This window comes from Cucumis melo, chromosome 8 (genome assembly GCF_025177605.1).
Source record: "Cucumis melo cultivar AY chromosome 8, USDA_Cmelo_AY_1.0, whole genome shotgun sequence".
Taxonomy (NCBI): domain Eukaryota; kingdom Viridiplantae; phylum Streptophyta; class Magnoliopsida; order Cucurbitales; family Cucurbitaceae; genus Cucumis; species Cucumis melo.
Window position 1 is genome coordinate 26,714,086 of NC_066864.1, and position 19,936 is coordinate 26,734,021.

The following is a 19,936-nucleotide window of genomic DNA, read 5'->3' on the forward strand; positions in this document are numbered from 1 at the left end:
AAAGTTCAAAACCAATGCTTACTTTACAATATTCTAAATCATTGTCATTATGTAAAGGTTCAAGTCGTAAGACATCTTTACTTAAGCACATTATTACACAGATAGATATTGCTCAATGAAAATATTTTCAAAATGTTTCAAGTGGGGGACTGTTAGTAAAAATTTCATGTGGGGATTGTTAATGAAAAATTTTAGAAAGCAAAAATTATAATTTAATTCAAAGTTGGTATTCTCACGTTGTTAAAAAAACAATGTGGAAGCCCTTTTAAATACCCACCTCATCATTTGTGGGTTTAGGCCCCTAATAACTTGTAAAAATACGAGTTATTATAGCTTCTTAGGTAGAATAGAGGGACCAAAACGCATAGTAATTGTGTCAATATTCATAGATATTCGAAAATACACTTTACGTTAGTCTCCATGTTTGTTTCACCTTGTTTTCAGTGTTTTAATGCAGGATTATACATAAAAGAAACTAATGAATCGCATAGGAACTCACGCAAAGTCTACGCGAGAAAAACCCATCTGGCAAGTACAATTTATAGGCGAGGATCTACATTATCACGAAAGGAAGATTCACTAGAAGACAAGAATGATAGTTGGAGCTGATGTGACTTGACAATGTTGCAATCAATGTTGATATGTTCAGAAGAATAGGAGTTTCCTGCCAAAAGTTGCCTATAAAAGTACTCGACCTCTACCAAGACAATGTGCCTGAATAGGCCAAAACCTATAGTTCTGACAGAAAGGACTAGCATTTTCGTCGTCTTTAAAAACTTTTTTCTTCTTCTCTGCGTCTATAAGTGACAACTTAGAGAGAAAGTAGAGAAGATTCTACCATTTTCCCTTCCCCTGACTTGTGATGTTTCATTCTTTTTACTTTCCATTTGTATATTTCTTTTTAATGTATATGGTCCATATTATACAGTGGCCTAAGACCTACATTTTTTAATACATTGCATGTTTATCCACTTCCAATCCAACATTCTTTTACTGTTCATCTATCAATGTGTTATCTATAGCTTAAGTTAATGATAATTTCCTGATAAGAAGTTTAGCTTATAAAGCTTATCATGTGAGTTGAGTTATAATCATCACTTGGCCAGTGTATATCTTCAACTACTCGAGAGAGTAAGTATCAAGAATATGACCAACGCGCACGATGAGTTTAGAGATAAATTCTCCCTTGGCGAGATAACTTTCATCACTTGTATTACAAAAGGAGAACAAGTATGGGTACTTGGCACCAAGAGGTTGTCACTTTTAAAACAGAAGTACTATAAGTCTTGTAAGTAAATACTTTTACATAGATCTTGCATAAACAAGCTTTATCATTTTCATTCCAAAAGGCGAGCAAGTGTGGCGTTTAAGGCACTGAGAGGTGTTCGCCTTATAATAAGCTAGTTGACTAATTTCTAATGAGTCAAGGTTGTCGTATGGCTTAATCGCCTAATAACGCAGAGACATTCTTTCACTCTTTCTTAATACAAGTTAGTTCACATTCCATCTCGCTACCATTCATACCACCTTTTGCAGAATCTCTAGTGTAGATAATAGATTTAGCTTAGACACACTTTACTTTACGGTATAGTTATTTTATACCACCTAGATGAAGTAATATTTGATATCAAATCTTTGTGTTCGACTTTGGATTACCCATGAAACCTATTGTTTCACTTATACTTGATAAAGAAATAGAAAAACTTGTATTCAACGAGAACTTAGTAAGCACGCAAGGATGAGAGACATAGAGACCATCTTGCATGCAATGACTATGCCCCATTGCTTAGAATTAGATATAGACAGACACAATACTTAACACTAAGTCCCAAAGTTAAATCTTCCAACCAGCCCCAAGGGATAACCAAGTTTTAGAAGGGGAGATGAGATAGACAAAAGTAGGTTTATCGATATCTCTACATGCGCGTGTACTACTGTCCGTCCAATCAGTCATGGCAAGCAATAAAATAATATTTTTGCTAAAAAATTATTTTGAATTTTTTCAAATTGATCTAATTACATAATTGATTTTCGTTGAACCTATTTCCAAGATTTAATTTCGTTGAACTGGTTGACCATCATATTGATCGTCATAAATAATACTTGATCGCCGGATCATTTTTACCGTTATTATATCATACTGTTTTTTATCGTCATTATATCAGACTGTTTTTACCCTCATTAATTTTCTTACCGTTCATAGCCTCCCTCATTCACTATATATACTCACCCTCTCTTCACATTTGACCCATCATCAAACACTTCAAGCTCTTTTATTTCTCTCTTGAGCTCTCCTTTTTGCCATTTTGTTTTCTTTTAGTGTTTCAAGCAATTTTTGCTTTCTTTTAGCTTTCTGATAAAACGAGTATCTATCAAGTGTCAGTATACCGGTTGGTTTCAGTGTAGATCCTACCAATGAATTAGAGATTGTTTTCAAGATGGGGCCTATGATATATGTTTGCACATCTAAGTAGAGCTCCGAAACGTCTTAAAGAGAACAAGATCCACAACTCAGCGAGTTTGTTAACATGCTTCTGTTTTGCAGGTTTTTCTTACTACGACGCTTAACTCCACTAAGGTGCTACAGCAGTCTAAGACCAATTTTTTTTCTCTCACAGCCAACATGCTTCTCTACTCTTCGAAAGTCAACTCTATTTGACCTCGATCTTACTTTTTATTTCTTCCTTCTGGTTTTATCTTTTTGCAAACAAATATCGATTGATTCCAAATTACGTGCCTCTGACAAGAAATAGTAATCAATTTTTTCTTTTTTTTTAATCAAATCATGTTTTTGAATAAATTTATGGTGAACACTCAGATTTGATTACAGTTATGGCAATAAATATGAAAGTAAAAGATCAAATATTTTCACTTAAAAAAAAAAGAGCTATTTAGTGTGTAATGTTTGATGATGTATATATAAACTAAAAATTGACCCCAAAAAAACTTCTTGTATTCTATACATGTGAAAGACTATTCATCATATAAACAATTTAATTCTTGCTATAATTTAATTGATAAATTTGTTGTTACAACATTCGATACATATAATCAACGTCATGTAAAAACAAGGAAGAATAATTAATATATCTTCTACAATCAAATTAAAAACATTTAATTTTTATTTTCATTTTTATTTTAGGGCTCCACATAAACCCTTTTATTAATCAACGGCTCCAAAGTTCCAAAATGTAGTTAGTTTGTCTAGTGAGAAAAAGAATAAATTGTTTTAAAGACAATATAATAAAGTCAAATTTTCAAAAGCTAACTATAATAATATAATTAAATAATCTTTTTCTTATGTGTTTATTCTTCCACCAAACTTCATACAACAATAAATAAAAATCAATATCAAACTTATCATTTGCACTTTTCTCAAATTTTTTTAAATAATATTATTTTAATATTTGTTTACCAAATAGGATTGGAGAGAAAGAACTAACAAAAATAGGATAATGAAACCGTGTACCATATATAGGATTAAGACCTAAATCGTGTACGAGATTTACTACTTTGTGCCATGTCGCCAGTGTTCAGCACACTTGTTGACCTGCCAAATGCATATCATGTTGTGTTGTTAAAATGAAAAATTTGTGTGAATGATCGTGGATACACGATGGTGGTGCTAGTTGCTTATAAAGTTGTGAGCTATCGTGGGACTATGAACGACCATGGCTATGCGATGTTGGTGAGTTATGCGACATTGGTCTATTACTAAACGATAGTGGTCGTTATTGATATAAATTTTTGGACTTTTACTAGTCGTTGAATGGTGTTTTCATTGACCTCCATAATATCAAACTGTTACGTGATTAATACTCGAACGTTGAAGCCTCACCCATCCATTATAAAATCACCATCCCACCTCTTGATTGATACATAACAAAATGTACCTCTCCACCTCTTTAAATCTCTCGTATCTCTCTCAACTATCTCCTATATTTCTCTCTCAACCTCCATTTTGTTTTATTATTTCTCTTTATATTTATTTATGTTTATCGAGCAAAGAAGTGTTTATCAAGTGTTGAAATTCCAGTGTGATTCCAATACACTTCATACCTACGAAATTAGAGGTTGTTTTATCCTGGAGACGATGGGGCACATTGAAATTTGTTTGCACATTTAAATAGAGTCGTGAAACCTATTAAAGAGATTCTTGACTCAACCTATTTTTTTTAATGTGATTTTGTTTTGCAAATTTTCTCACTAAGAAACTTAGCTCCACCGAAGTGCAATAGTTGCATGACTTTAATGTAAAGTCATATACAGGGTATGCGACTTAACGTTCTCAAATAATTAAGCCCCTTCTTGTTCAATTCTCCATCCCACCATCGGCAACTGTCGTTGTCTTTCTAGTCTTCCATGTGTCTCCACTATCGACATCAATCACGGTATTTTTCATACATTTTAATTCTTGAAATATAGATCTAGTATTTATTAGGCAAAATTTTGAATATAATATGAAATGAATACACTAGCAAACTGATTACAACTCAATTGGAAACAAATACAGTTAAAGTTAGATGACATATAATAAGGCTTATATATGAAAACAATCAAATACTTGAAAGAACCTCAAAACTTTTGTATACTCAAACTGTAGTCGAGGCAAGCTCTGATAAGCGTTATCTTGAAAATATTATTCGCTCTGCACAGACTTGCAAGCAGACATCAACGATCATCTCAGCAAGATACAACGACCAGCACTGATAAAACTATAACTTTAAACTACTCGGATCTAGCAGAACTCTTGGACATTTACTCTAAACTCAATACAATAACAAAAGAAAGAAAAAACGATGAGAACTCTTCAATTTTGGAATGAATGCTACAAATGAAGGAACAAGTTGCTATTTATAGGCTAGTTAAAATCAAATAAATAAAAAAGTTGAAATAATATTAGTCAAATTTAACTCAAGATGTTATTTGACTAAAAGAAAATATAACTTATTCAAATCGAAGAAACAACAAATTCAACTTTCAGACATGATGTCTACAATACTGTAAAGGATATGACTACATAATGAGACAAATGTTATGATTTTCTATGAACATATAGATTAAACATATTTACTTGCATCTGTTTCAAAATCATATCTGTTTGTGCATTGGTCAGTTTAGCTTTAGATCTTACCAACAATTTTCTCTATCTTGACAATAAAATCCTTGCCCTGTTTGATATATCTGATCTTCAAGTCAAAAAATGAGACTAAAAAATTTCACAGGAGCAGAATAGATATAACAAACAAATGTTCAATAGCCAAACAGAAATTCTGAAGCTCATAGATGTTACATTTCCATATGAAGCAAAATCATCAGTTCACCAACAACCTGAACAATGTTTGTCTACACCATCTAAATCATCAGTTCACTATCTTGTGTTGAACATTCTAACTTTAGACATAATATAGAAGGATGGTTCGAGTTCATTTTTTATCTCCCATTTGAGCTTTCTAACATTTCTTTTTTTCTATAACTATAGTTTATTATCTCTTTTATTGCCCAAATGATGTAAGATTGGAGATGATTGAAGGTCATTTTTCTCTTGTCCATAAGAGGCTACGTCTTAATTTATCCAAATGATAAGATTAAGGGGTAAAACCCAACTTTGTTGCTTAGAGTTGCGATCAATCCTTTCTTGAAACTAATCACTTTGAATTTGTTGCTATGGAAAATCCGAATTGGCCTCAAGGTGATTACGCCAATTTCAAGCTAGTAAGTGAGGAATGGTGTAGAAACAAATGTTTGAATGATTGTTTTTGAATTTGTTGATATCATTTTGTTTTTGGACGCTTGGATCCTGAGGTTGCTAGCTTAAAATCTCCTCTCAAAGTCAGGAAACTAAACTCTACTTCCAAACTTAATGATCTAGTTCAGAATCAAAGGAACAAAACTACAATCATTGTATCAGTTCTATTACGAAGCTCTATTTTCCTAAACTTCCTCTTATTCCTTCTCACTATATTCAATTGTTACCATTTCAGGAAAAGGAAATTATATGTGGTCGAAAAAGACCCTTTCATTTTCGGTGAGAATCCCAGGATCTTTAGCTACGAAGAGCTCAACAATGCCACAGGTGGATTGATCCAACACTTAGGGCGTGTGGCTCTTTTGCTATTGTTTATAGAGGGACTATTGACTCTAACAACAACAATAACTTTGTTGCTATTAAAAAGTTCGATAATGTGGTTCGAGATGGAGAACAAGAATTTAAGGCTGAAGTGAGTGCTATTGCTCAAACAAACCACAAGAACTTAGAAACCCCAAGAACAAAAAGAAACCACAAGGACTTAACTTCCTAATACCAAGTCCAACGCAGGAGTAAATGTAATACATCAAACAAATTAAATTTTAAGATCCGATCCATACAAAATTCAACAACCACATAAAAAAAAACTCAACACACAAATTAGAAATGTCGTAACAAACCTTATAACAAAATCCTAAGGTCTTGTCAGCCAATCAGCAGCATGCACAACGAACAAATCCAACGGCCAAGAGTGGTGGATGGTTTTCAGTCGACAAACAGTGGCTAATCGAAGAAGGGATGAAGTACCACACAGATCGACAAGTAACTTCAATCCCAAGCGATGAGAGTCGGTGGCTGTGCATTTGGCTAGTCGGCGTTTAGTCGCAGTAGTTGCTGGCGTTGGCAGTGGAGAGAGATAGAGAGATTGCGGCAGGAGGGGAGGTCGGCGAGAAAATTTTGAAGAAGAGTGGGCTGCTAGGCTTTCACGAAGAAGAAGACGACTCCAATTTCCTCTTTTTTACTTTTTCTTTTCCATTCAAGTTAAAAATAAATACTTATAATTTTATTATTTATATTTAATGAAGTCTTCGTAGAATTATAAAAAGTGTCGCTACCTTTTCCTGCCAAAAATACGTTCTTTTGGCATTTATGACATTTTTTTCACCCTCCAACCTCAATTTGACTATACCAAAATGTCATCGAAAGTCATATTTCTTGTAGTGCAAGAATCTCAAGTATTTCAATATCCAATTTCAACTTCTCTTAAACGGTCTTTAGGAGTACGAGGAGACACCATATCTACTTTTGGTAGTCAACAAAAGTATTTATGCACAATAAGAAAATTCCTAAACTTAACTGTAAAAATAGATGTCCATATATTATAGGTGATGAAAGATTTAAAAATCTCTTTCCAATAAACCAAAATGTATGTCTTAGCTTCTCTCTCCATGTGAAGCTGTAGTGACTCTTCCACTTCTAGCGGCAGATACAACAATTGATGGCAGTCTCTTGATATTCTTCAGTTACTCCCAACCAACAAATCTTTGGCATTTACTGCTTCCATTGAATGCAAACAAACATAATGTTTATTACCATATTCCATTCCAGGTACTACACTATTTTCCACCTTATTGCTCTTTTCGAATCTCTCCTATCTATGTAGCTATGTCTCTTACTCGTGCTCCTTCACGCTCTTGCTCAATTAAAAAAAAAAAAATTTGTCCTTTCTTTGGACATAAGATCTAGAGACATGAAGATTCTGTTGACTGAAATTGGGGCCTACAAGTCTTTGTCTATTGCTAAAACTCAAGAATCTTTTGAATGGCTTGAAAAAACTTTCAAAACTCTGTTGGTATCCCACATAATACACGATTTTTTTGGATAAAAGGTACCCAGAGTTCTGTTTATGGGTTCAAAAAACTTAAAACCAAAAAGGCTAAATTGCTGAGATATTTAGAGTAGACGAGAGAGGCAAAAAGTGTTGTATACTTGTCCCCGATGATACAGACAAAGGAGGTTGAAAATCTTTCCAGATTATGTTGAGTATCAAAAGAGAAATGGTCAACGTGAAACGTCCTTTTTAGATACAGACACAAAATACATGCAACTCACCAACATGGTCATCTTTAGACTCAGGATGCCCGAGAAGATCTTACGCATATGTGTTACAATAGAAAAGCTCTATAGATTTTGATTCATCCTCTTCATAAAAAAATTGATAGAAAAACGGTGTTTGAAGAAAGATCAGTTGAAAAAGAAAGCTCTTTTGACTGGAAACACTCTTTAGTTCTTACTAGAAGATGCCTCCATGATGATTGGCATAAGATCATTCAAAAACTCGGTGAGCAGTTGGATGTTGTCATAACCTATAAACCTTTTCATGCTAGAAAGGCTTTACTTATTCTAAAGCAAGACGATCAACCTAGCCTTCTCTGTCAAAATAAAGAATGGAGCACAGTTGGTAAATTCTATGTAAAGTTCGAGAGGTGGAATCAAGCTATTCATGCTGCACCAAAACTTCTCCCTAGCTATGGCGGATGGATGCGATTCTGAGGGATCCCTTTACACGCCTCGAATTTTAATACTTTCAAACAAATTGGGGAAGCATGCAAGGATTTCTTAGCCGTAGCAAAGGAAATTAGAAACAAAATGGACATCATTGAAGCAAATATTAGAGTTAGATTCAATTATACAAGTTTCATTCCGGACATCATTAACATTATTGACGATGAAAGGAATAGGCTTTTAGTCTAAACTATCGTTCATGCTGAAGCCAGATGGCTTATCGAGAGAAATCCATGCATTCGCAGTATGTTTTATGCTCAAGTTGTTGATTCCTTTGATGAATTCGATCCAAATGCAGAGCAATATTTTTCTATTGAAAATGTAGCTGTCTCTAAAAAGAATTGATATTGAGGGTCGGAATGTGGATCTTGCCGAGAATGAGACTCACTGGAAAACTGGGTTATCAAAAACTTCTAAAAAAATAGAAATTTTGGAAAGAAAAAAAGAGCTTATACTATGATGGTGATGGTGACAATGATAGCAGTTAACAAAAGAGGACAGAAGACAAACAGTTGAAAACATATGCATTGGAAAAGAAGAAAGGTAAAATGATTGTTATGGAAGAAAATTTGCCACTTTTTTCAAATTCAAAAAAAAAAAAAAAAGTCACTTTTCCCTCCTCTGAAAACCTAATTTGTTACTTTGACCCAAAAGCCCCCATTCAACCTCTCCAAATCAAAAGCCCACCAAGAAAGCGATGCCTATTCTACAAAAAAAGAATAAAATAGAGCTTGCCTACCGGGTGAAAGATAAAACGTAGCAACAGAAGACTATAGACAAGACGAGTCCTATTAAGAAAAAAAGTGAAGAAATGATACTTATTGAAGATGGGCTCACAATCGAATTGGGCCACATCTCTCCTCTGTCTGGTGTTGAGATTTCAAGCCCATATCAAATTCTATCCACTTTGTCCTAGCCATCTCCGACATAGTTAGACATCATGAAAGATGGGAAATTGCCAAAAATAGGTTAAAAAAAGAGATTTAAATGAATTTTGGGACAAGTTTTCAAAAGAAAGACTTTTAGGACAATTTGGGTGTGAATAGACAAAAATGCCCTTCCTTTCCTTTCCCTCTTCCACGTTGCTTTCCCTTCTCTCCACCATCGATTCGTTCTCTTTCGCGTATAGTTCCGTTTCCCTTCTCTTTTCTTTCGTGTAGAACACCTGGGCCATCGTCACTTGTTCATCGTCACTTGCCCATCGTCGCTTGCCCATCGTCGTTTGCCCTTCGTCGCTTGCCCTTCGTCGCTTGCCCTTCGTCGCTTGCCCTTCGTCGGTCGTTGTCCAGTGCATTTCGTCGCTCCTATTCGGACCATTCAATCAACTTCGAGCGTCTTATTTAGGTGAGTTTCATGTATAACCGATTTTCAATTTATCTGCTGTAAGTAAATGTTTGTTAGGGTATTTGGTGCTATTTTCATCCGTAATTGTCTGGTTTTTGGAATTGGACTTATTTGCCGTAAATTAGTTTAGTCAAATTTTGGTTTTAGGTTCTTAGAAAGTTCAATGTTCAATGGCTAGTGAAAAATGAATTGAACTAGAGGATGAGGATTTAGTTGGATCAAATAGAGGAGGAGTAAGCAATAGGAATAGAAGGAATTAAGGTTTTTTTTTTATCTCGCATTTTTTTTATCTCGCACTTATCTCGCACGTATCTCGCACGTTCCAAACTTTCACTATTTATTTCAAAATCAACTTGGTACACCTCCTAATCCATTTAGAGCTATTCTTTGCATGTTTAGTAACTCTCTTAGGCCCTCATGCTTTATCTCGCACGTATCTCGCACACATCTCGCACGTATCTCGCACACATCTCGCACGTTCCGAACTTTCACTATTTATTTCAAAATCAACTTGGTACACCTCCTAATCCATTTAGAGCTATTCTTTGCATGTTTAGTAACTCTCTTAGGCCCTCATGCTTTATCTCGCACGTATCTCGCACACATCTCGCACGTTCCGAACTTTCACTATTTATTTCAAAATCAACTTGGTACACCTCCTAATCCATTTAGAGCTATTCTTTGCATGTTTAGTAACTCTCTTAGGCCCTCATGCTTTATCTCGCACGTATCTCGCACGTATCTCGCACACATCTCGCACGTTCCAAACTTCCACTATTTATTTCAAAATCAAATTGGTACACCTCCTAATTCATTTCTTTACATCTTGCACGCATTTTGTAGGTTCTTAAGTTCAAATCAATTTTTTAAGATACAAAAGTACTTAAGGTAGTTTAAGGATGGCACATGTTCGGATTTTAGTGCGTCACGGTGGTGAATGGGATGAGGGACGAAGAAAATATGAAGGAGGAGTGTTAAAAGGCATTGTTGTCCCTAAAGAAATAACACACAAAGATTTACAGTCTGAACTATATGACCTTGCAGAAGTTGACCCTACAAAGTTCGACATAAAGATAAGATGTATATATGAGATCAAAGGGGAAAAGGAAGCTCCTCCATTTGAGTTAAGCAATGACCCTGATTTGAAGTTTTATATTCTTAGTGAAAATCCATTGGAGGTCCCCCTATACCTATCGTTTGAGCCTACAAGCAATCGAAGCATGAAAGTGTTAAACAAAGATTACAATTCAGTATCTGGGAGCAACCAAGTTCAAAATTTAAACCCTCATCCTCCTCCAATTGGAATGGATAGATTAGATGAGAATGAAGTTGATATTGGTGAAGTTGAGGGTGGCTTGTGTCATAACATGATAGGGACCAATTCGGCTATATGGGAATCATATGAGTCATATCATTCAATAGATGATACTTTTACATTGGAGTCAGTTGAGATGTACAATGAATTGTTTGACATCCCAGAACAAAGAGATGCTCCTACAAAAGATTGCAAAGGAAAAGGTAAAGTTGACTACAGGTCCTCTAGTCGGAAGTTGAAGACAAAAGGAAGTGGCTGGTCGGAAGAAAGCTCTACAAGTGAAGAGTTGGATGTAGGACAAATATTTTTTTGCAAGAGAGATTTGTCAATGAGATTAAGTGTGTTGGCAATGAAAAAAAATTTTCAGTTTGTAGTAAAAAAGTCTACAAAAGAGGTTCTTTTCGTTAGATGCATCGACAACAAGTGTGGTTGGAGATTGCGAGCGGTTAGACTGAAGGATTCAAATATATTCAAGATTAAAAAGTATGTGAAAGTTCATTCATGTTCTCTTGAGTTTTTGAATCGTGACCATAGGCAAGCAAAATCTTGGGTTGTTGGAGAATTAATAAAGTCCAAATTCAAGGGGCCCGGTCGCATATACAAACCACGTGATATCATAGAAGACATGAGGCAAGACTATGGCATAAATATGAGTTATGAGAAAGCATGGCGTGCCAGAGAAAATGCATATGAACGAGTGCGAGGGTCTCCTGAAGAGTCATATAATCTTTTGCGTAGATATGGTGAAGCACTCAAATTTACAAATTCAGGTACAATATTTCACATGGAACTCGAAGATGATCGTTTCTTTAAATATCTTTTTATGGCTGTTGGTGCATGTGTTAGAGGATTCTTAAATTGCATTAGACCGGTCATAGTCATGGACGGAACATTTCTTAAGAACAAATATCGGGGTCAGTTGATAGTGGCCGTTTGTTTAGATGGTAACAATCAGATCTATCCTCTAGCCTTTGGAGTAGTTGATAGAGAAACAGATGACTCAATACAGTGGTTCTTAGAAAAATTGAAAGGTGCAATAGGGGAGGTGCCTAATCTAGGCTTTGTGACAGATCGGAAAACATGCTTCGCCAAGGGTATTTCATCAGTTTTCCCACTGCATTCCACGGCCTTTGTGTCCAACATTTGAGTCAAAATTTGCATGATAAATATAAGAATGACACGGTTGCTACTTTGTTTTATAATGCATCGAGAACATATCGTGAATCAACGTTTGTTGAAGCGTGGAGACATCTTCTTTCATTTCCTAATGGTTCAGGGAAATATTTAAATGATGTTGGAATAGCACGATGGTCTCGTGTTCACTGCCCAGGAAGACGGTATAACATGATGACAACAAATATAGCGGAGTCCATGAATTCTATACTGAAAGAACCTAGAGATTTGCCTATTGCTTCATTCCTTGAAAATGTTCGAGCTTTGCTACAACGTTGGTTTTGGGAGCGTCGAGAAGAAGGCATTAAAGTGACGTCTACATTGACCAAATGGGCAGAGTTAGTTATTCAAAAGAAACAAGAAGGAGCTTTGACAATGAAGGTCAACCCAATTGACTGTTACCAATTTCATGTCAAAGATTTAGATAAGGAGGAGGTCGTAAACCTTCAGACTAAAGAATGCACTTGCAAGGAGTTTCAAGCTGAGCAACTACCATGCTCACATGCCATTGCTGCAGCACGGGTTCGTAATATAAATGTTTATAGTTTATGTGCTAATTATTACACTAATGAATGTTTGTTGGCTGCATATGCGGAGGCCGTCTACCCAGTTGGGAATCAGTCAGATTGGAAGACAAGCGAAGACTACGTACATATGACTGTTTTACCTCCAAAAGTAGTCAAAAGAGTTGGTCGACCGAAGAAAAAGAGGATTCCAAGTGTTGGTGAAGCTCCGAAATTGCATAAGTGTGGTCGGTGTAAACAAATAGGTCACAACAGATTAACGTGTATCAATCCAATTTCATATACCGACAAGTCGAGCATACAAGATTAGAAATTTCCCTACCAATGTACTAAGTATTACACTAATTAATGAATGTTTGTTAATGATGTGTTTTCTTAATGATTTGTCCCAACATTCTTACTTTCTGTGCTTCCAAATGGATGAAGAAGACGAAAATAACGATTGACTTATTCATTTAAGAACACAAACACTGGTTTTATGATCGTTTAAAAATAACTAAATGTTCGTTTAAAAATATCTAAACGATCGTTTAAAAATAACTAAACAATCGGTTAAGAACAACCAAACGATCGTTTGAAAACAACTAAACGATAGGTTAAACAAAACTAAACGATCGATTGGTCGAACAAAACTAAACGATCGTTTAAAACAACCAATCGATCGTTGGAAAACAACTAAACGATCAGTGAAACAAAACTAAACGATTGGTCAAACAAAACTAAACGATCGTTTAAAACAACCAAACGATACCTTGAAATTAACTAAACGATCAGTTAAACAAAACTAAACGATCGTTTAAAACAACCAATCGATACCTTGAAATTAACTAAACGATCAGTTAAACAAAACTAAACGATTGGTCGAACAAAACTAAACGATCGTTTAAAACAACCAATCGATCGTTTGAAATTAACTAAACGATCGACTATAAAAAACTAAACGATCGTTTACATAAACTAAACGATCTTTTGAAACAACGAAAGACACCCGCGAATTGTTTACAACCGCGATTCAACATTTCAAAAAAAGTATGCGAATTTACAATATTGCCCCTTTGGTAAAAACGACCGATATATATATACGTTCCGCCTTCTCACTTTTCGTTTTTCGTCACTACGCAATACACAACCGCACTGATCACACCTTCGTTTTCTCTCAGTCCATTGTTCTCTCAGACCATTTTTGTCTCAGTCCATAGTTTTCGTCAACGTTAAAAGGTATTTTCCCGAACTTTTCCTACTATAACGTTACACTTTTCCTTTGTTTATATTTCAAACGTTTCAACTTCTGTCTTCAAAAACTATCATTGTGTTCTTATATTATTATTGTGAAGCGTTTAGGGTTTCGGGTTCGACTTCTGTCTTCAATATATTATATTCATTTCAGGATGGCTGTACCTAGCGAAAAGTATTTCCCTGCCACTGTGTCATGCCAAGTGCACAAGATCGGCAGTCTTATTAAGGATAAACTGACCAAGGACCAGCTGCAAATGTTCGAAAAAACAATTTTTTGTCCATTGCTGAATGTGAACATGGTATTCAACGGCCAGTTGATCCATCATTTCTTGCTGAGGCAGATACCTGAAGACGGTAACGCAGATGGAATCTGTTTCTCGGTTTTAGGGAAGAACGTCCGTTTTACCCAAAAGGAATTCAACATCATAACTGGATTGTGGCCAACAAACAATCCATTGGAGAAAGATTGCGATAGCAAGCGACTACAAAGTCTTCTATTCGGATCAGAAAATAAGAAAGTAATAACATGCTTGGAAATTGAGGAAATTTTCAAGAATTTTGAGTTTACAAATGATGACGATGCTGTGAAGGTCGCCTTGGCCGTCTTTATAGAAACTGTGATGGTCGGGAAGGATAAGAAAACACAGTTTGACATGGATATTTTGGGAAGAGTTGATGATGAAGAAGCATTTAAAAGCTTCGATTGGTCAACTTTCTTCTACACTCGTCTGCTCAACAGTTTAAAGACAAGTCTCCAAGGCAAAAAAGAAGCATACGAGCTGAAGAAGACACGAAGTTCCAAAGCAGTGTCATACTATAACATCAAAGGCTACGTCCTTGCTTTTCAGGTGATTTTTATTTCTTCATACACTTTAAGTAAATGCCAATTGAACATCAAAGTTTAACATATTTGTTTAAATGTTGTAGGTGTGGGCTTATGAAGTACTCTCAACCGCAAATGAGCACCTGGCCACAAGAAACAGTAAGGGATTAATCCCTAGGATATTGAGATGGAATTGTACACAAGCTCCATCTTACAAAATGCTGCAGAATAACATATTCGACAACAAAAATGTAAGTAAAACCTGTCAGTCATCGTTTAATATAATTACACAATCCAATAATACAATTACATTGCAGACTGTTGTTCAACCTAAACTCAAGATGTCAACCCAAGAGAAGGCTTTCATGGAGAGTCGAATTCAAGGGGATGATAACATGCAAATGGAGGAGGATGAATCCATTGGAGCAATGAACAACAAATCATTGGAGCAATCAGACTCATCTCCACAAAGAGAACAACTCTCACCCCAAAGGGAACAAAGTCAAACAGTGGCTGAGGAGTCTGAAATGCATCCAATCACCAAGAAGAAACATTTCAGATCAAAGAAGTCCAATGACAAAGAAGAACGAAGTCATTCAAAATCCTACAAGAAACTGAAGAAGGAAATAAAAGAAGTTCGTAAGGATTTATCCACACTGACTTCTATAGTCTGTAGGATGGATGACACAATCACAAAGCAGTCATTGGAGCTGTATGAAATGAAGCAGATGCTGGAGAGATTGGTCCAGGTAAAATTTGTTTTCATCATACATTAGATAAACGATCGTATAACTTTGATAGACGATCGTTTATCAAAGTTACTCGATCGTTTAACTTCGATAGACGATCGTTTATCAAAGTTACGCGATCGTTTACTTTTATATACACGATGGTTTAACAATACATTATTTTTTTAATTTTATGTTCGTTTTTATTTGTTTGTTAGAATCAAACTGAAAATCAAGGGAATGATCATACTGATCAGAATGACAATGAGTATGTTGTTCAAGAACAACATACTCAACAACAACCTACTGAAGAACAACATACTGAACATCAAGAGGAAACCCAAAGGTTAACATTTCATTCATTGTTTACTAGTTTATAAATACCTAACAATTGTATTTTTTTTTCTTATTCTCATGTTTTTTCTCATTTTGTTTAGGGAACATCAAGAGGAACGTGGTAGTGATATAAGCATAGACGGTAGGGATGCAGACTTGCTAATGACTATAAGAGATATATCGGATAGTCTAAGTCATCAAATTCAGAAAGAATCAGACCTGCCACAGATGATTACTACCCTTCCATATGTGAGCCAACCTCTTGCACTTTGTGAATTGGCTCCAATGGATCAAACTGTACAAATTGTAAATGAAGAATCTCAACTGGTATGTATACACAACAAATTTGTAGTCGTTTGAATGAATAGTTTGTTACTTGTTTAATACGATTACATTGCAGGAAACAACAAAAAAACAGGTTGAGATGAAAAAAAATGATGAAGCAGTTACTTTGGTTGAAAAAGAACCAGTAACTGTGCCTGATAAAGATGTGGAAGAAAAACCAATAAAGAGAAGAAAGCTATGTAAAATAGCAAATAAAGAGGTGCAACATGAAGATGAACAAGGTAATCCACCCACAACATCTGCTCAGATCATATCAGTATCTACAACACCTGTCCCAGATGTGGAAATCAGAGAAGTAGATCCATATAATCCGATGTGGAAAGTGGATCCAAAATTATGGAAGGAATACTTGCAATGGAAAAGATCAAGAAAAACAACCCATGAAGAAAGGAAAGTAGTCTCCACAACCAGAAAGAAAGACTTTTTCAGACAGCTTGAAGAAAACACATGGGTACATGGAGACGTAAGTACTCTTCCCAAACGATCGCTTATATTTGATATACGATCGCTTCTATTAACTAAACGATCGCTTCTATTAACTAAACGATCGTTAAGTTAATATTACACGATCGCTTACTACGTAAACGATCACATGTACATTTCTTATGCGATCGCTTATCCTCTCCTTTCATTCATTAAACGATCGTTTATTTTTTCTTTGTAGACATTGGATCTGCTATTAGCCCACTTGCAGAATAAAATGTTGCATCTCAAGCACCATTGCAAGCGTTCTTTTAGAATATTACATTCCTCTTTTCTGGTAAGTTGTTATTCTTTAATTTTTTTTTTGTATACAAGTTAAACTGCATCATTATATTCTGATTAAATTTTGACTTGTTCTTGAAGACTGGAATCAATAAACCAGACTGCATTGTTTGGAACCACATTTTTGATACTCATCTGGTGACACCAGATAATAAGAAAGCTGAATGGACAGACCCAACAGCACACCTAACTATATGGACAGAAAAAGATGTCGAATACTATTTCAACACTGCTGTTGGTGATTACAACGACATACCAGGGTGGGGAGATGTCAACTACGTGATTACCTGCATCAACATAAAAGAACACTGGTTGGCTATTGCAGCTGATATGAGAAAATGCAGGATCTACGTGTTCGACTCAATGCCAAATTATGTTGAGCAGAAACTTGTTGATGAAGCTCTTCAAATGCCTGCACGATGCATTGCCTCACTCGCGATTGCAATTGGAGTCAACCTCCATTCAGATCGTTTCACATATGGCCCTTGGCCAATACGCAGATCGAAGGCCACATTACAGAAAGGGCGTTCATTGGATTGTGGAATTTTCTGTACCAAATTTGTTGAATGCCTTGTAACTGCTAGTGACCTTGGTTGTCTAACTGTGCCAAACATGAAACTGTTTAGACAACAATATGTGCTGGAACTTTGGGCCAATAAATACTTTTGCTAAATAAAAAAATATATATTCGTTCTTGTACTTTTCAGTTAATATTTGTATTCGTTTATATAATTTTTTTATGTAATTTTTATAGAGAGAATAACATATTATAATTTTAAACTTTGTTATAAAATAAATACTTTGTGATATTTTCAATTAAACGCGACCAAAATTGAGAAAGAATATTTGAGTTAATATTTGTATTCGTTTAGATACATATCACAAAATATTCGTGTAGAGAAATACTCATCGCGCACATATGTATAAACGATCTTCTTAATAAACGATGTCTAAACGATCTTCTTAATAAACGTCAAAATATTAAGCGATCGTTTAGTAAAGTCTAAACGATCGTTTGGTAAAGTCTAAACGATCGTTTGGTAAGTGTAAACGATCTTCTTAATAAACGATGTCTAAACGATCTTCTTAATAAACGTCAAAATATTAAGCGATCGTTTAGTAAAGTCTAAACGATCGTTTGGTAAAGTCTAAACGATCGTTTGGTACAGTCTAAACGATCGTTTGGTAAAGTCTAAACGATATTCTTAAAATCATAAAAAAATTCAGCGATCGTTTAGCTACAAGTAGTTTTGCAACATAGAGAATAATCGATACTACTAATTGAAATGTCAATTGATACTAATTGAAATGCAACATACACAATAATCGAACAGCCAATTGATACTTGTGATTTATGTTAATATTTCAATACATAGGAGTGTTGGTCCATACTTGAAATGCTAATTGTTTTCTAAAGTATGACATGTTTTCTTGACATAATGTATCTAAACCAACACCAGCAGCTATGTACTCAAAATACTTAATTGCGAATACGCCACAATCACAATTATTTCGTTGAAGTGGAATTGAGTCAACAATGACAACTGGCCAAGGTTCCTTGTATGTCGATGATCTACCTCTCCTATCAAAGAAGCCAGTACTATCTAACAACTTTGGCACCAACTGTCGAATGGGCAGTAATATGTTTGTCATCTCTTCGGCAGTTGTAAGTGACGGAAGCGAATCCCATACCTTCACTTGACAACTTACCAAATCCAAGCATAATAGAACCCAATGGTTGCCATGGACATTGAATGGAGAGTAAACGTAATCAACACTTGCCCAAGGATCTTGGAAGTCCACTTTTGACCCGACAACATAGTCAACCAACCTATACTCTTCGTCCCAGTCAAACGGGCGATTCTCTTTAATACATTCTTTGTATAGGGGCCACTTCGAAACTAAAATGCGCTGCAAAGAAAAACATACAAACGCAAATATCAGACCGAAAGACAAATATCAAACGCAAATACATACATAAAGTAACGAGACGATTACAAACCATAAAGATTGTGTCTGCAGTTGTGAAGTTCTGAGAAGAAGGTATCCCGGCTGCCTTAATCTTCAAGCGAATGAAAAGAAAAAGTGCATCCAAATGCTAATACAAACAAAAGTAAGCAGTAAATGTATAGAACCATAACAATGATAAAATTATAATTGCATAAATGATAAGATAATCCCATACCTCATCCGACAACCACCGGCGACACATAAACAAGTCTCTGAAAAAAGCCTTCGATTTTTTCCCATGAAAGGTTTCACGCAGCTCATCGTCTGTACGCTTGTCTGTAATCCAAGCTCGAAGTCTATCTAAATGGACGTCAAGTATTTTGTGCATAGGATCATAAACAATTGCTTCAGACTCAGAGGTGCTGGTGGTTGATGTCAGAGACCGTTTAGGTAGAGTTGTGAATGGGGTTGATAGGTAAACACTTGCACGCTTCCTACGGGCGGGCCGAACGTGTGGTCGTTGAGTGAGAAATGGTTCTATCTCTATGACGTCCTCATCGTCAACGACATCTATTGGCTCCTCTAAACCAATATCAACCTTCTTCTCCAACACATCTTCGTCACCCTATGGAAGCTCATAATGCATTAGTGTATATAATGATAGAAATTAAACATCAATATTAGCATGAACATGGAACCAAACCTTCTTTTTAACTTCAATGTGTTCATCCTCCTTTGGCATCCTCAACCAATTAGGGGTACCGCCTGTGTCAACATCTTCGGTCTTAGCATTATCCACATCTTTACTTTCTAATGTATGATCTACTAAGCCTTCGGACACCTTGTGGTCCCCTTCGTCACCCTATGGAACCTCAAAATGAATTAGCGAGAACATGGTTACCAAATATGAAACAACTAACGTGAATACACTTAACAGTTTCATTCCTAACCTTTCTTTGAAGTGCAATGTGCTTCAATATGGTTGACATCAGGCCCTTCAATTCGTCAATATCGGATTTTATAGTATTAAGTTGGCCTTCAACAACCGCTACTCGATCTTGGAGATTTCGAATAGCCTTTTTC

At 35.6% G+C, this 19,936-nt stretch overlaps 2 protein-coding genes and 1 long non-coding RNA gene across 3 annotated transcripts; 1 reads left to right on the forward strand and 2 right to left on the reverse strand.

Moving 5' to 3' along the window:
* Positions 1 to 4,447: 4,447 nt before the first annotated feature.
* On the reverse strand, positions 4,448 to 6,778 carry LOC103501455 (uncharacterized). The gene is made up of 2 exons (XR_007822739.1): positions 6,430 to 6,778; positions 4,448 to 4,763 (listed from the first exon to the last, which is right to left on the reverse strand). It is a non-coding gene; the product is annotated as an uncharacterized LOC103501455 (long non-coding RNA).
* A 10,055-nt stretch (positions 6,779 to 16,833) lies between these two features.
* Positions 16,834 to 17,602, forward strand: LOC127150432 (uncharacterized). The gene is made up of 2 exons (XM_051088184.1): positions 16,834 to 16,898; positions 16,985 to 17,602. Exons 1-2 carry the CDS (start codon positions 16,839 to 16,841, stop codon positions 17,573 to 17,575), a joined length of 651 nt encoding a protein of 216 aa, XP_050944141.1. The 5' UTR covers positions 16,834 to 16,838; the 3' UTR covers positions 17,576 to 17,602.
* Positions 17,603 to 18,231: 629 nt separating this feature from the next.
* Positions 18,232 to 19,728, reverse strand: LOC127150433 (uncharacterized). Its single transcript, XM_051088185.1, has 4 exons — positions 19,557 to 19,728; positions 19,089 to 19,478; positions 18,906 to 19,001; positions 18,232 to 18,814 (listed from the first exon to the last, which is right to left on the reverse strand). Exons 1-4 carry the CDS (start codon positions 19,593 to 19,595, stop codon positions 18,269 to 18,271), a joined length of 1,071 nt encoding a protein of 356 aa, XP_050944142.1. The 5' UTR covers positions 19,596 to 19,728; the 3' UTR covers positions 18,232 to 18,268.
* Between the last annotated feature and the right edge of the window lie 208 nt (positions 19,729 to 19,936).

Bases quoted from the DNA above. Each gene is read 5' to 3' on its own strand.
- LOC127150433 (XM_051088185.1), bottom strand. From the start codon at position 19,595: ATGCCAAAGGAGGATGAACACATTGAAGTTAAAAAGAAG. The intron at 19,479-19,556 runs GTTTGGTTCCAT...GAGCTTCCATAG, and splicing joins ACATTGAAGTTAAAAAGAAG to GGTGACGAAGATGTGTTGGA. The intron at 19,002-19,088 runs GTATGGGATTAT...TGTTTGTATTAG, and splicing joins GCCGGTGGTTGTCGGATGAG to CATTTGGATGCACTTTTTCT.
- LOC127150432 (XM_051088184.1), top strand. From the start codon at position 16,839: ATGTTGCATCTCAAGCACCATTGCAAGCGTTCTTTTAGAATATTACAT. The intron at 16,899-16,984 runs GTAAGTTGTTAT...TTGTTCTTGAAG, and splicing joins TATTACATTCCTCTTTTCTG to ACTGGAATCAATAAACCAGA.